At 44.0% G+C, this 17210-nt stretch overlaps 1 protein-coding gene across 1 annotated transcript; it reads left to right on the forward strand.

The window, feature by feature from the left end:
* The first annotated feature begins 4122 nt into the window (after positions 1-4122).
* Positions 4123-15747, forward strand: WEE1 (WEE1 G2 checkpoint kinase). The gene is made up of 11 exons (XM_074917951.1): positions 4123-4829; positions 7091-7296; positions 7802-7868; positions 7952-8124; positions 9072-9193; positions 9856-10002; positions 10412-10507; positions 10589-10674; positions 10923-11093; positions 11184-11329; positions 14355-15747. Exons 1-11 carry the CDS (start codon positions 4266-4268, stop codon positions 14503-14505), a joined length of 1929 nt encoding a protein of 642 aa, XP_074774052.1. The 5' UTR covers positions 4123-4265; the 3' UTR covers positions 14506-15747.
* The last annotated feature ends 1463 nt before the right edge of the window (positions 15748-17210 follow it).

The following is a 17210-nucleotide window of genomic DNA, read 5'->3' on the forward strand; positions in this document are numbered from 1 at the left end:
TCCAGCTTTGATGGAGAACCCATTCAACTCTGGACCTTGTAATGAAGAAAAAGAGGTTGCCAGCTTAACAGCAGCTGTTAGCAGCACAAGCTCAGATAAAATAATCTTTAAACTGTTCACCTTTAAGCTGTCAGTGGCACAGAGACAACACCTCCCTGTTGGCACACTACCACAGTGACCCGTTAGCCCTGCACGTGCCAGGTGTTGTGTGAACTCTGGAACACCGTCACTGGCACCAGTAACAAGCACACTGGTCCATAGGTAGCTGCTGAAACACGTGAAAAGCCAAAACCAACACAGATCTGTCCCTGCTCTCCATTCTCCAGCAACAGCCTTGGCACAGGTGGCTGTAGTGTTTCTGTTTCACATATAAGCAACTTGACCTTCCTCCTCTTCTGCTTTTTCACTCCATTTACCCTTCTCACAAGATGAACTCATAATAGTTTCACAACTATGCTGGCTGATGTAGAACTGATTTCATCCAGCTCTTGGCAGAACTCTTCTAATTTAATCAAAGTGGTTTTGGGGGACTGCAGATGAACTTGTAAGAGCAGGAAATCCAGACAAGATGGCAGTGTACCCACTTCTGTGGCAGTTTCCTCTGGCAGACAAATTGGCCATTGTTCCATTTCTTTCCCATTCATTATTATTTGTGTTCCCCTACCCACAAAAGAGGCAACAACGGTTTTCCTTGATCTTGAAAACTAGTTAAAAGCAGCTGTTTGTCAGTGAGTATGTGCTGCTCCAGATAAGTATTTCTGGTAGCACAATCTTCAGTGCACCAGACTGATATACTTATTTTTTAATTTAAAAGCAAGTATTAAAAAAAGAAGCAGAAGCCAATTTTGCAAATATATCCTGAAAACCCTTAAACCACTCACATTTGTAGGAAAATCAGTCCAGCACTGCCTGGACATGAGGCTATATGCTGTTACCTTTATTTGGAGGATCAGAGCTTTAGTTTGCAAGATCTACAGAGGCTCAAAGATGCAATTTAATCAGCTTCAGATTCATTTTGGGATGAATTTGGCTTGGAGAGTATGGTGGAATGGAAACCCGCAGAGCTTTTCCTGCTCACCTCTTTTCCTCCTGTGATGATGTCTGAGGGAGTTGGCTCTGCGGTGCTTTTTAGTTAGACTGTGTACAGGCCTCCTAACGCTAGTTATAGCGGTGTCGTGGTGGACAGGATAGCACAGTCGACACACTCTGTGCGAGAATCATCTTCAACACAACATTTATGGTCCCATCAAATTACAGCAAAAGAAAAACTGATGCAAATTCACAACAGCACATATGTAGAGCTTATGAGTGCGGTCCTTATATAGCAACTACACATTTCGTTATAGTTACATATTTTCCAGTACTTCCCTTTATTTTCTCTGTTTGGAAATAAACTTTCTTTTAAACAATTGTTACTGCTCTTTCTTTCTTTCTTTCTTTCTTTCTCTATTCCTTTTTTTCCTTTCCTCTTGTACCTGTCTTCAGAAATGCCTCCTTCTATGTACAAACTCTGAATTGTTGCATTTGATTTTGTCCTACTTGCTGTTCCAGTGATTAACAAATCGTTAGTTAAAGTCTATACAGAAAAGCTTCTGAATTTCAGTTTGCCACTTACCCTCACTAAATACCTGTCTGTAGACTCCAGAAAACAATGCAGCACCAGTTATATTTAGGCTGAATTTGTGAAGGAAACTGCAGCTTTGGTGTTTCAGGGGGAGGGATTTACTGAAAGTTTAAATTCTTTAATCTTTTTTTAAATAAAATAAAACTTCATATATGACTGAAGCAAGCCACAGCTAGTGACTGGGACGTTTTGAGTCACTAGGAATTGCTTTGCATCTCCCTTGTGGTTATTAACTGAGAAAGAGATGGAGGTTGTATTTTTTTAATAGCCTTCTTTTACATCATCTGTTCTAAAACTTGAATGCTTCAGTTAGTATTTGCTATACAGTGCATTTCAGTTTAAAAAAATTAGTATTTTTAAGAGGACATTATTGTGATTCTAAATTACTGCACACCAAATGTGTTTACAGCACTTGACTTGGTGTAGCTGTATCTCTGTAAATGCTGCCCAATCCCATTTCCATAGGTTATGTGGGCTACTTTCAGTTTTCTGAAACTAGTTTTCAGGAGGTTTGCATAATCTAAACAGTTGTGTTCTTGTGGCTCACAACTGTTTGTCCTGAAAGCAAAACCTGTCTTAAGTTTTCATGCTACTGACAGTGTGAGAAAAAAGAGAGATGTGAATTTAATCAGAAATGTTTCCATGTAGGCCTTACGAAATAAAAGGGTAGTGACCCATGTGTCTCAAAGTGATGGAGCTCGGAGCAAAACCATTTCACCATGCAGGCACGAGGAGTGTGTGTGAGTACAGTTATACTGATGGCCAGTCCACTTAGCCAAATTAATTTAAAATGCTCTTATGTTTGTACAGTGCTGGTGGCACAGGCAGTCGTCCCCATGTTCTACTGGTTCAATCCCTGCAGGTTACTGGCAAAAGCTGTTGGGGACAGCTGTGCTGCCCTTGCGTGGCAGCTCTCCACAAATAAATGGGTATTTTCAGGCAGGAGAGATCAAAAGAGTAGGAATTGCTAGCAGAAGTAGAGTATGGGACACAAGCATCCCTGTGGTGTTTCTTACATCCCAAAAGCACACAGGCTTGAGAAGTGGCAGTTGTGTGAACAGCACCCATGTGAAAAGGGGAGTAAGAAAGTAACATGTTATTTTTGGTTTGGGCCTCATTAGGAAATCTATTTAAAAATAATTACCTGTTGGAGATACAGGTGTCCTGTTTCAGGAAGACAGCAGAGAAGGGCCTCCAAGCCCCACTGTTGACCACAACCTGCCCTTCAGCAGCGGGAACGTCTGTGCCCCAGCTGTGGCTGCAGGAGCTTGTCCAAAGGCGCTTCTGAGGCTTCCCCCAAAGACATCAGGGAGCAGCGGCCCAGAGGCAGGAGATCAGCAAACGAGAAATGGGGTTAAGTACAAACTTCTATTTTCTATTGACTGGGCCTTAGGTATTTAGTTATCTTTGAAGCTTTCAGACTCCCAGTGCTGCTCTCTGTAAGCATGTCCCCTGTGCACAGCAGATGAGGTTTTTGTCCTCAGGTGAGGAGGTGGTAGGCTTTGGGGAGGAGCCTGGCCAGGGTGCAGGCTGGCAGAGGAGAGTCTGTGTGCAGGGTCTGAACATCCCGTGCTCCCAGCTCTCAGGAAATCCAACCCCTGGTGCTGCCTGCACGTCCAGGGGATGGCGTGCCTGCCCAGAGACCCTGGGGGAAGCAGGGAGAAACACAACAGGGATACGCACCTAGCTTTCATCAGGTGGTTTGTGTCTCCTGTGGCTGGAAAAATCTTTTTTTTTTGAGGGGGTAAAACCCTCTTCACCCAAGGGGCTCCTTGTAAGACGTTTTGGCACAGGCTAGAGACTGGCAGGTTTGTTGTGTTATGTTTAACCAGGGTGATACAAGATGAAAAATGGAAGTTGCAAGACAAAGATGTGGCACCTCTAGGGAAATGGCCTGTCTGATGTCATTTGCTGCAAATCGCATTTGTTGTGCTGAGACTTTGTTTAAAAGTATCTTGTGGGAGTTCCTGTTCAGAGCATGGGGTGCCATATTTGAGGCTCTTGTGTTCCTAACCGCGTTTAAAATCGCGTGAATAATTTGGAATGTGTTGGTTTTTTGGTTTAGCTAAACCAGGCCGTCTTTAGGTGGCCTAGAAGTGATTGTTCTCGGGCACATGGAGCGTAGATCTTTGCGCGCTCCTCCACCAGCTGAACGGGAGCCGTGAACCGAGGAGCCGCATCCTCGTAAGGGCAGCGCGGGGTCCCCGCCCGTACAACGCCCGCTCCTCGGGCGGCCCCGGCTCGGCTCGGCCCGGCCCCCGCCGCCGCCGGGCGGGGCCGCGCCCCGGGGCTAAGATGGCGCCTGTCCCGCGCCCCAGCGGGCGGACACGTCCGTGCGGCCGCCTCAGGGCTGGTTTCGGGGGCCGAGCCCCGCCCCGCCCCGCCCCCTCCGCTCGCGGCGTTCGCGCCAAAGCGCCCCGTGACGCGGCCGCGTGAGGGTCCGCCCCCGCCAGCCGTGTTTTCAAACCGAGGGGGCGGGCGTGATTGGCTGGCGTGCGCGCCACGTGACTAACGGTCGCGGGAAAGCCGCGGAGTCCGAACAGCGCGAGGCGAGCCGTGCCCGCGGCAGCGTAGCTGCTGCCGCACCCAGGGGCGCAGCGCAGCGCAGCGCGGCCGGCAGCGGGGCGAGCAGCGAGCCGCCATGAGCTTCCTGAGCTTGCAGCAGGCGGCGCCGCCGCGGCGGGCCTCGGCCCGGCGGGCGGCCGCCCCGATCCGGCAGAAGCTGCTGTTCCTGAGCGGCCACAGCGACTGCGAGGAGGAGGAGGAGGACGAGGAAGAGGAAGGCGGCAGTAGCGGTAACAGCACCGGCGAGGACTCGGCCTTCCAAGAGGCGGACTCGCCGCTCTCGGCGGCTCGCACCCCGGCGCGGGGCGATCCGCCCCTGCTGGAGGAGGAGGAGGAGGAGGAGGAGATGATGGAGTCCGCGGCGGCGCCGCTGCCGGTCGAGGGGGACTCGTGGGAGGAGGAGGGGTTCGGCTCCTCTCCAGTGAAGTCGCCCGGAGCCTATTTCATGGCCGGCTCGCCCTCGCCGCCGCCCCCTCACAAGGGCCGCCGCTACTACGGGCGCTCCCCGCCGCCCCCGGCGGCGAGCGGTTACCGGGCGCCGAGCGAGGAGCCCAGCTCGCCGCTCCCGGACTACCCCGGCACCCCGCCCCACAAGACCTTCCGCAAGCTGCGTCTCTTCGACACGCCGCACACGCCTAAGGTGAGGCACCCGGCCCGGCGCCGGAGTGCTGTGCTGCGCCGCGCGGCCCGCTGCCCGGGACGCAGGCCGAGGGGGCTGCAGGGCCGGGCAGTGCTCGGCGGCCGGCCCGTCTCCGGGGGAGCGCGCGCGGGGGGGGGGGGGCGCGGGCGGACCCGCGACGCGCCCGGCGGTTGGGACGGGGATAGGGGGCGGCAGGGGCCCGGGGCCGGGCGGTGCCGGTGCGGCCGCCGCCCGCCCCGCGAGCCGCCTGCGCCACCCCGCCTGCCCGCAGCGGCACGCTGGCGTCGGCGCCGGGACCTGCCCCCGGCCCGTCCGTTGCGGTTGTGTAACCGGCGGGGGGCGACGCTGCGGCTCCGCGCGACGGTGGGCCCGCCGGGGGGGGGCGGCGGCGGGCGCCGCGGGGAAGGCCGGGGAGGCGCCACCCCGCCCCGCCGAGCGGCTCCCTCGGGCCGGGGCGGGCGTCTCGCTGCGCTCCGCTGCCGCCGTACGGCTCTGCCGACGGGGAAGCGAGAGCAGAACCGCGGCCTCCCCGCCGGGGGTTTGTCCCGCAGGATGGCTGGGGGCGTGGAACTGCCCGCCCTGATGTGTATAAAATATACGTCTATATAAAAACGTATACAAAAGTTAAAACATAAATATATAAGTACCTTGGTTTTGCTCTATTCTGTGGACAATATTTTCTTATAAGCTGAAACTAGAGTATTAAACTCTTAAAATAAGTATTTTAGTGTTGTGTGGCATTTGTACTTTTACAACCAGAAAGTTAAAGCTTGAATTGGAGCTTGCCCCAGCGGGTCTGTCAGCGAGCTGGTGTCTGTCTGCCCGATGCCGGCGCACGGCCAGGGCCCGCTCCTGCAACAAATGTAAAAGGCTGGTTGAGTAGTCGATGCTGTTTAGCTGGTGGATTTTAAAGTTTACATGGGTAGGTAGCTCTTAACTGAGGTAATAACAGACTTTTGGAAGGCATTTCAACTTTTGAACTCGACGCTCACGTAAAACACTGTATAGTGAATTTAAATCTAGGCTGGCTTTCTTCGTTACGTTTTATATAGCCCTTTAGAAGTAATGCATGGATAATCCCCTGGGAGAATCTCCCAGGGATCTATAGACTGAAAACAACTGATTTAAGATGCGAGGAAGGCAACCTTGTTAATCCTAACAGCTTCCATCTCAAATGAGGTTTCACTGGTAGAAATCACTGGAGCATGTTTGGAAATAGTAAAATTGGTCACGATCTTGTAGTGAGTGAGGAGCAGACGCTTTAGAAGTGCAAGTCTTGTGGTGCTGAAATCAACGTCTTAACACTGTGGTTCAGTGGGATTCTTAAATTTGGTGCCTGAATTCCACGTGGGTTATCTTGGAGAGGTTGTTTTTGGAATCTGAAGGAATCGGTTAGTTTTAAGGTATCCAGTGGCAGTACAGAAATGTGTGTTTACATGCACAGTGATTTAAAGGTCTTTGGTCTTCATCTAGTCCGGATTTGGGGAGTGCGTTGAGATTCCCAAGTACTGAGCCTTCTTCCCTGCAGTGGTTTGGGCTTCAGTTATCTCAATGTATTGTGAAAAGGTGTTGCTAGGATAAGGCAGTATTTCTCTTTGTGGTCCAGTAGGTCACTGATTGGCATCCTCACCAGGTTGTAGGAAATGCCGGTGCAAACTCCCCTACCTAACTGGGAGAGGTTTCATCGTGTGCTTGGAAAATGCCTGGTCTGACAAATCACCACCCAAAACATCTGTTTTGGATTTTGAACTAACAGTGCTGTCAGTTCTAAAGCAGTTTTTTGCAGGTTCATAAAGAGGTGTGCATCAGTACTGCATCTTTTATTGGTTTAATTTTTTTAGCTTGCCACGTGAATCTTTAGTCACAAAAGGTAATTTACTATGTCTGATCTAATGTCCATATTTTGTATGTGAAAATCATGGTAATATAACTCAGGATATGTCCACGAGTTTCATCTGCGTTCCTTTCATGGACAAAGAAATGTCCGAGAAATTTAGGTGATGACACAATTAAAGACAGAAGAACACCACTCTCATCATCTTTCCCATCTTTTAAAAATTACGTTAATATTCAGTGTTTCCTTTAACTGTTTTTGTGTGGAGTGTAAAGCCAAATAGTTTCTGATGGCAATGCAGGTATTTAAACAACTCATGCTAACTTTGGTTAGACAATATTGTAATGATGGCTTTCAAGCATGACCTGATTTGTTTATGTGTAAAGCAATATTGAGGCTATAATTATTTTTTTTTTATTAAATACAGAGTTTGCTTTCTAAAGCACAAGGAATAGGCTCCAGCTCAGTCAAACTTCGAGGGGGCTCTCTATTTATGAATGTTGGGAAATTGGAGAAACAGGAAGATATTAGACAAACACCTCATGTGAACATCAATCCCTTCACTCCCGATTCCATGTTCCTTCATAGCTCCGAAGGAAAGTGTCGTAGGAGGAAGAGAACGCACTGGAATGAGTGAGTAACTTGTACCTTCCTTCGTTAAGCTTCTCTTTAGAAAAAGTTTTGTCGCAAATTGCTTTTGTGAAAAGTATTTTTCCTTGCAAATCTGTTAGTGATGCATAATATAGCTCTTAAAGCATCTGTTTTGAGATGCATGATATTATGAAATAACCGTTTAGGACTAGATCTCTGATTAGTATATAGGGAGGGTAGACTAGGCTGTGTCCTGCAGTCTTTTTACGTGACTGAATGAGCTGTACACACAGTCTTTTCATGAGGAAGGAAAAACACATTCAATACTAGTATGAAACATGGAAGAAAGAAATGACAGATATTAGCATGGTCCCTTTATTTTATTTTGTGAGTTTGTGTTTTGCGGATGTCTAGTATCCAATTAGTTTAGCTAAACTTAGGTAAAATGGGAGAATTGGATCTCAGAAAAATCAACAGCTGTTAGATTTCAGTTTTAAGTTTACTTATGCCATATTACTTATGCAAAAGTAACTGGTGTGAATTTCAGCTCTTGTGGAGAGGACATGGAAGCAAGTGATGGAGAGCCTGAGGATGAAACGATCAGACCTGCTAAGGTAATTAAGTTTTAGAACTTGATACTAACTTTGGCAGTTTATGAATCTGCAGATCTAAGTATTTTTCTTTCTAATGTTTGCAGAGGATAACGATAACGGAAAGTAATATGAAGTCACGTTATGCAACTGAATTTCATGAGTTGGAGAAGATTGGATCTGGTGAATTTGGTTCTGTGTTTAAATGTGTGAAGAGGCTTGATGGCTGTATTTATGCAATAAAGCGATCCAAGAAACCCTTAGCTGGCTCAGTGGATGAGTGAGTATTTCCTGATATTAGAAGTTAGGTCACCTCTCGGTGTCTTTTCCTCCCATGTCTCTTTGTATTGGTGTCTAGAGAAGAAGGCATTTAAGATAAAAGTATAATAAATATACATGAATTAAATCTAAAACAGGTACAATTTTGAAGTCGCTTCACTTTTTTGTTTTTTCCTGAATACTGTGTAGTACTGGAGAGGAAAGGCTACTTGGCCTTTCTCCTTGCAGATGTTTGATCCAGTATTCTGTGTGAGAACAGGTTGTTCTCATCTGGAAAGTAAGAATAATGCTTACTTGCATTAATGTCAGGAGGGACTATATGAATAAACTGCAGTGATGATCCTTTGACATGTGAAAGGAAAGCAGTATTTCCATCTAGGTCTTCATCTTTGTCAACTTGAATGACATACAGATTAGTTAAGTCAGTTTGGGGATATTTTTTGGCATTTGTGAATGAGCCTGTGATTCATTACTTTTTCTCCCACTGTTGTAATAGTTACGATGTAAGACCCCACAAATTTTAGTTGCTCAAAATTACATTTCAGACTTACATAGAAAAAGTTAGGAATGTTGAGTTCAGTCCTACTCCTGGCCTGTGATTGTCATTGGGTTTTTTTCCTAAAATTTCAGCGGTGCTTCTCAAAGCTTGCTGCTGGTTGAAAAGTATGTAATGGAAGCGGCAACTCCTCAAGAATTATCTGCAACAAAACCTGTTTTCTGATGTTCCATATGCTTAGTCTTTTAATATTATGTAAACTATTCTGGCTGTTTGGGTATAAATACAAATCCATCTTGAGGTGCCACAGAGCTGAATATGAAGATTTTAATTAGAAACCTGAGCTGGCAGAGGGACATGATGTTATGATAAGTGTTTCTATCAAGCTGAAATTGGACTAATTTCACCGCATAATATTCTTGTGTGCTGCTATTTTTCTGTGATTATAACAGGCAAAATGCTTTAAGAGAGGTGTATGCACATGCAGTTCTGGGACAGCATTCTCACGTAGTAAGATACTACTCTGCATGGGCAGAAGATGATCATATGCTTATACAGAATGAATATTGCAATGGTAAGTAAAGTTTATCTATTGTTTTGAACTTGTTTTCAAAAAACCTAATTTTTGAAGATACACAGGTATCTACAAATACCTAGCACTAGTTAAGAATTGATTGCCCTACACATAGCTCATACTATCGTCATCTCAAATGTGTCTGATGTTCCGTTCTGTTGGAAAAGGCATATCAGAAGCAAAAACTACAGAATAGCAGACAAAGTCTTAAGTGTTCAAGAATATAGGAAGTACATTAGGGCAATTGCGAGGAGCAAAACTTTTTCTGTCTGTACAATAGTACAAGCTGGAATAGAGAAAATTACCGGAGTTTCCTTTAAAAAGGGAGGTGGGCCTGATTTCTGAAGGGTTTTGCTATGGTTGATAACCTGCCAGAGATCTAGGGGAGAGAGAGAGAGAGAGAGTGAGTGGTCGTCTTCATTGTGTTGGTATGTTGTTAATTTGTGCGGCAGCTACAGCAGAAAAATAATGTTATTGTATTATGTGGCTATAAAAAGGAGATGCAGTACTAGATTTTACACTTCCTATATATCATCAGCAAGTTCTTGGTGATATATTCACTGTTAATTGTAGAAGCCAGTTGTATTAACTTTTGGAGGCAAGTGTCATTACTTTGTCAACTGTTTGATGAAAAATAATTAGTTGTTTTAATGTTGTTTTAGGCGGCAGTTTAGCAGATGCCATAAGTGAAAATTACAGGAATATGCGTTATTTTTCTGAACCAGAACTGAAGGACTTGCTACTTCAGGTAGCTCGAGGCTTAAAGTACATTCACTCAATGTCACTGGTACACATGGATATCAAACCTAGTAAGTTTGTAAACTGCTTTACTCTCTCTATTGACAACTTCCTCAGTTCATTTAATCTGCTGTAGAAAAATGAGCAGTTAGCCACACCTTACTAACTGCGAATTCTTCACTGAAGTTCTAAATAGCAGTACAAAGATGTCAGTTATAAAACTGGCTAGCAAACTTAAACCGTTGTTGAGTTTATCTTGGGTCTTTTTTGTGTAATTGACTCTACTTGCGTAACACTTGGCTTCCCTCCCAGCAGAGGGGCCAGAGTGAGTATGTTGTAGTTTCTCGCTCTACAAACTGGGTATGTATACAGCTAGAACTTCTCTGTGTCTAAAGCAAACTGTAGTGAAACTAGATTAAGTAGAATTGCACAGAAACATGTCTGGTTGGTTTTTTTTTTAACAATTCTGCTCTTTTTCAGGTAATATTTTCATATCTAGGACATCGGTCCCAAGTACAACTTCAGAAGAAGGTGATGATGATGACTGGTTGTCTGGTAGAGTCATATTTAAAATAGGTGAGAAGCAGCACATTGGTTCTCAAAAGAGTTGCATTGTCTATTTGTCTTCTGAAAAATAACTTCCTTTTCTTTTTGCAGGTGACCTTGGTCATGTAACTCGAGTATCTAGTCCACAAGTGGAGGAAGGTGATAGTCGTTTTCTTGCAAATGAAGTCCTACAAGAGGTAACTGTTCTGTTTGTGGAAAGTAGTGATGTTAGGTATGTATGCTGTTTACTTTAGAGTAGTGAGTTGCTGTCTGCTGCTTTTTTGCTTAAGGAAAAACTTACTAAATGGTATCCCCTTGAACACTGATAGTACTTAGAGGGCAATGTAATATTTTGGATGTGTTTAGTGCTGAATAGTTTAGCTGTTAGATTTCTTACACTGGATGGTATGTGTAGTAATTTTTTTTTTTCCCCCCTCCCCCCAAGAACTACACTCATTTGCCAAAAGCAGATATTTTTGCTCTTGCTCTGACTGTTGTCTGTGCTGCTGGGGCTGAACCACTTCCAACTAATGGGGACCAATGGCATGAAATTCGACAAGGAAAACTACCTAGAATACCACAAGTGCTTTCTCAAGAATTACTGGACTTACTAAAAGTAAGAACTTTTGTACTAGTGGCTCACCGATTAGTGTGATTTACTGTCTTACGGGCCTTAACTAGAATGCCTTATTTTCTTTTTTCAAAGGTTATGATTAATCCTGATCCAGAGAAAAGGCCTTCAGCTGTGGCACTAGTCAAGCATTCAGTGCTTCTGTCTGCTGCAAAAAAGAGTGCAGAGCAGCTCCGGATAGAACTGAATGCTGAAAAATTCAAAAACTCACTCTTGCAGAAGTAAGTAGTTCCTTGGGGTCCTTAAATACAACGTAATTTCTGAAGGGTTTCCATATGATAGTAGAGTGATGATAAAACAGGACCGTCCTTGGTTTTGCATGAGGTCCACAAATCTGTATGCATGTACATACCTGAGAGTACAAAGGGGGTTTAGTAACTTTAAAAGGAAATTTCTCCTTCTCAAGAAGGAACTTCTTGGACGCTCTAAAAGGAAATCTCAGTTGCCCTATTAGTATTAAAGGCATACAAAACGTTACAGTTTTTAAAAAAATGTTTCAAGCGTAATGCAGACTTTTGTGACATATATCATGTAATTTACGTCTATATTATTTGAGTTTGTGTTTTCCTGTACATTGAAACACGTTGGGAAAAGTGACTTAAAAGAGCTGTTTTGAACTTAAATGAGATGGCACATCAGGAATGTTTTTGGACTAATTTGACTTGTACACAGCAGTGTTGTTAGGTTACCAGAGGACCATTTGTATCAGGAGGTCATCTTGTCCTACCCCTTGTTCAAACACTCAACTCTGAATTAAAGCTTTGAAGAAGAAATTCCCTTTAGGAAAGTCTGATTTCTCCTTAAGTTTCAGAGAAACAGTAAGTTAAGAAGCAATCATCTGAATCTTTCACTGCAGTTAATGTTGCATGTGTTACGCATAATAGTCAGGCTTTTATGAGGGAGTGTAGAACACCGATTACTTTCTGACTGGCTTGTCTTTAAATAATACGTTAACTTTGCATTTGGATTCTCTCTGTTGCTATCTGCTTATCTTGCCATTGCTGCAGTCTGAATGTACCCAGGGTTGCCATTTTAGATGGTTGTCTTTTTAATCTTCTTATGAATTAAACTGACTGCATAAAGAATAATTTGACAGTTTGTGCAGGTTATTCAAGGACAGATTTCCTGAGGTAACTTGCTTATATAAAGACAACATATTTTTTCATCATATGAAAGGGGAAGTTGGCAAAGCTAATATTTTTTTAAGACTACTTCTGGCCTGGCAATAAGTAGGGTACATCCTTATTAAATAACTGTATATCCAATACTGATTTAATAAGAACAGTTATCCCCAGTAATTTTTAATGTGTGGTATAGTATTCCATAAAATAATTCAGGTCAGTATTTTTGATTTATTTTGGTTCTTTGGTTCTTATATTTGGTTCTTTAATGCTCCTGAATTTGACCCATTTAAGATACCACTTGTCTATGTAAGTTATCAGGGAAAGGAATCCCTATAAGGAAACTCAGCTTTTCTGTGGTGCTCTCTTCTTCAGAGGAAGGAAGAATTGAAGATTAGACTTCTAGGGGAAGAATGGAAATATACTGTAAAACTTAACTTCCTGGTAGTGGTGTGGTGGGTGGGTGTGCAAATGTGTGTGTGTTCTGACTGACATTCAGTCTTTAGAGAAGATGGCTAAAAATCGATTGCATTCTCTTACAGTGCACTGATACAGTGATAATATGGGGAGTATTACATGGGGCATGAGTGTAAAAGAATAATACTTTGGCTTGGAAAAATGGGAGTAGCTTATTAAACTAAAACATGTAACTTTACACCTACACCAATATGCAGCAAGCTTGTAAAATTTGAGCTTCCTTTGGAGTCCAGATGTGCAGTAGGATTACAAATACTAGTTCTTAGGGCAGAGAAGATTCTTTGAAAGATAGTTAGGGGTAGGAGAAAGGAAGGAGTATGGGGGGAATCCTTACACTTAGCCATATGTCAGCATTTAAGGAAAGAGGAAAGGGGTCTGTGGGGATAACCTTGCTCTTCAGTCAGACTATTTCATAGTTTTATCCTGAGTATTATTTCAGTTTGTCCTCAGACTGATTATTGGTAATTCTCTGAAACAGAATAGTTGACAGAATGTTGCATGGGGACAGTGGCCTGTGCTACCTTCAGTGACTCAGCCTTGCAGTTTTGGGCTCAGATTTTTTTAAGGCAAAAAAACTTAGGTGGTTGGTATTGAGGCCAGTGCTGTTTAACATCTTTGTTGGTGACATGAACAGTGGGATCGAGTGCACCCTCAGCAAGTTGCCAGCAACACCAAGCTGTTGGTGCGGTCGACTGGCCGGAGGGAAGGGATGTGCCATCCAGAGGGATCTGGACAGGCTTGAGAGGTGGGCCACTGCAAGCATCATGAAGGTCAACAAGGCCAAGCGCAAGGTCCTGCACATGGGTCGGGGCAATCCCAAGCACAAATAGAGTCTGGGCGGTGAGTGGCTGGAGAGCCGTCCTGCAGAGAAGGGCTTGGGAGTATCAGTGGATGGAAAACTATGAGCCAGCGCTCTCAGCCCAGAAAGCCAACTGTGTCCTGGGCTGCATCAAGAGCAGTGTGGCCAGCAGGGTGAGGGAGGGGATTCTGCCCTTGTACTCCACTCTCATGAGACCCCCCCCGGAGTCTTATGTCCAGCTCTGGGGCACCAACAGCAGAAGGACACGGACCTGCTCGAGCGGGGCCAGAGGAGGCCACAAAGATGCTCAGGGGAATGGAGCCCCTCTTCTGTGAGGACAGCAAAAGGAAAAGGATGCTTCTGGAGCTGTCTGTTACCCGTTATATTCATCTGTGTTCATCTAAGCATGTTCCTGTTTGAATCTTCCATGGCAGTTCAGTTATGGCCGAATGTTTCATTTGGGCAAACCTCAGTAGTTAGTTCTTCAGTGATTTATCATATGGCTTGTACTAGGAAGTAAACAGCATCCTACTGTGTTCTGGTAATTGAAGTGTTGAGCTACTTACAGAAGGCTAAATTTCAAAATCTGTTGTGAGTTGTGTGGATTGGACATTTTCTTCCCTTGTTGTTCAAAAGAAAGAACATCTAGACAAGTAATGAACATCCCACTTCCGTGGTCTGGGTTGTAAACAGGTGAATATGAATGATAATGGTCTTAAGACTTGCTGCCTATTTAGGTCATGCTGAGTTCTGAACTGCTGTAATTAATTGGACATGCTCTTGCTGTGATATGCCTGTAGTCCTTACTGATAACTGTTGCATAAGTGTGACTGAGTCAATGTCTTGCAGAGAGCTGAAGAAGGCACAGATGGCAAAGGCCGCAGCTGAGGAGCGAGCACTGTTCACTGACAGAATGACAACTAGATCTACAACACAAAATAGACCATCTCGACTCATTGGAAAGAAAATGAACCGCTCAGTTAGTCTTACAATATACTAACTATGAAGTCTAAAAGAACTACTGAGGATGGCTGTAGCATCTCTGCTGGACTGAAGACTAAGGAATTGAAGGAAGCACTCAATTCCTGGTTTCCTGTCCTGTCTTTGATCAGCATCACTAGTTTTACAGGAATTGCTTCTGGGTTTTTACTTGTACAATATAGCTGATGAGCTGTATTAACCATTTGACTTGTCTCTCGAGGATCCATAAGCCTTTCAGTTAACACTGTTAGATGTTACATCTTCCCAGGGTTAACCACTATAGTGGTGTGCTGCTTTGTAGTGTTACGGCATTGTCATCAGAAGTAATACCCCTAATGATTTTTAAGAGGGAGGGAGGAGGCCTTGCTTTGATAGTTACTGATTTTTTTGGAGCAGAGGGGAAAAAAATTTGAAAGACAGGCTTTAAGGCCACCTACACTCAATGTACCTGATGTCAGGTAGACTTTTATCGTGAATTTTATTTGTATATTCAACTGGGAGCACTTTGTAGGCATTGTATAAACCACAGCTTAGAAACCTGTGGAATTAAGTGCCATGTGGAACTGCTGCTATTTTTAGTTTGTTGTCCTTGCTGTAAACTGTAGCATTAAAACAATCATTATTGTGTTAATAGGCTTCTTGTTAAAACAATTACGTGAAAAAAATCTAAGCTGCATTTTAGTGAAGGCAGCATATTTCTCTCAAAGCTAGTGCATTGTGAAATAATGCACCATTTTAATATTTGGACTCTGTATTAGTGTAGTGCAATTTTTAATGTTTTGGCTGTTTATGTTTTGTAATTCTTTCTAATAAGGTTCTCTAAGTGTTGGTATTCTCTTCAGTTGTCTGTTCTTGAGGCTTTTGTTTTTTTTTTTTATGTTGAAGTACTTGTAAATAATTGTTTAGTGTAAGTGTTCAGGTTGTTCTTCATTGTTTCTGTACATAATTTTGTGCTTATAGTATACTATTCTGAAAACTGCAGTCTGAGATTCCAACAGACAAAGAGTAACTATTCAGTTTTAAGTTCCAGAATGAACAGAATGTGGCTGTCAGGACCTGTACTGATGTTGGACCTAGGATGACAGATGTTGCTAAAAAACAGAACTGTTCTAATTACTGGCTTGTCTCTCCATTAATTTTAGTTTAAACAGTGTTTCTCATTTGTGCTCTAGTTGTCCTTACTAGTGTTGAATATTAAAGTTTTGTTTAATATTGTCTAACACTTATTTAACTCCATAGTTGTGGAAATAAAATACTGAGTCAGGAATGTACTATGGCAAGTCCCACTTTGATCTGCTTCCTGCTGCTGCGTAATGCTTGTGGTTCCCTCTCACAAGAGCGGGAGTGAGGTGAGGTACTCGCTGATTGTTACGATAGAAGGACCACAGTCTGTGTGCCAGTATCACAGCAGTCTGTCCTCTACAGCTTCAGAAATGGTACTGCATGTTGGAAAGATGAAGCCCCGGCAAGTTTCTAAGTAGAACTCATGACTCTGAAGATGAAGGACTAGATGAAACAATGTGAAGAGACCTGGGTCTGAGGTAAGGAGGAAAGCTCATGAATTGCTGGGATGGGGAAGAGAATGGCTTAATTAGAAGTTGGGAAGAAAACAGTGGGAGGAATTGGAATATTCTAGGGAACACAGTAACAGCATGTTCTGTGTCCTGGATGCAAAATTTTTGTGCATTTGTATTTTACCTTATGTAAAGAAGAGAGGTACAGTAAAATGAACAAAGGCTTAATGGATTAGTCTAGTGTGGAGGCTTTTACACTGCCCTATTAAAGAGTTGCAGGTGACTACCAGAGAAGCTGTATGTGAATTGAAGGGGCTATCATAAAATTTAGCTTAGCAGTTAGCAAATGAAAACTGCTAAATGTTTGTATTTGTAAAAGGTCTCAGTGCTATTCATATACAACAGTGAAAATCAGAGGCTTGGTTTAGGTAACTATTCTCTAAATTATGCAGTTTTCATCAGTAAAAGCTGATAGACTGGAATACCTTTAAGTTTTTACTATGTATGATAGTCCTGTCTTGTTTGTAAGAGAGTATCTCATATGGTTTTGTTGCAGCATTTTAATGTTAATCTGCACTAAATGAAATCTCTCTTAAAGTGTACTTCTGAACAGTCATAAATATCAATTGGTGGGGGAATCAAGAAACGTAAGCCTTTATTCCCCTGTAGTGTAAAAAAATTTGATCTACCTGTGATAATTATGTCCTCTTGCATCACTCATTTTCAGAGTGTAACATCAGTACAGGTATTGCTGCACAAAGTCGTATACAGTAGCTATGTAGGCTTGTAGAGGTGTACTCTTTGCTGGGTATAAACCTGGCTGGATGGCCAGGCCCAAAGGGTGTTCGTGAATGGAGTTAAATCCAGTTGGCAGCTGGTCACTAGTGGTGTTCCCCAGGGCTCAGTACGGGGGCCAGCTCTGTTTAATATCTTTACCAATGGCTTGGACGAGGGGATCGAGCACACCCTCAGTAAGTTTGCAGATGACACCAAGCAGGGTGGGAGTGTCGATGTGCTGGAGGGTAGGGAGGCTCTGCAGAGGGATCTGGACAGGCTGGAACGATGGGCTGCGGCCCGTTGTATGAGGTTCAACAAGGCTGAGTCCTGCATTTGGGTCACAACACCATGCAATGCTACATACTTGGGGAGGAGTGGCTGGAAAGCCGCCCAGTGGAAAAGGTCCTGGGGGTGTTGGTCAACAGTTGGCTGA

Source organism: Athene noctua, chromosome 14 (assembly GCF_965140245.1).
Source record: "Athene noctua chromosome 14, bAthNoc1.hap1.1, whole genome shotgun sequence".
Lineage (NCBI taxonomy): Eukaryota > Metazoa > Chordata > Aves > Strigiformes > Strigidae > Athene > Athene noctua.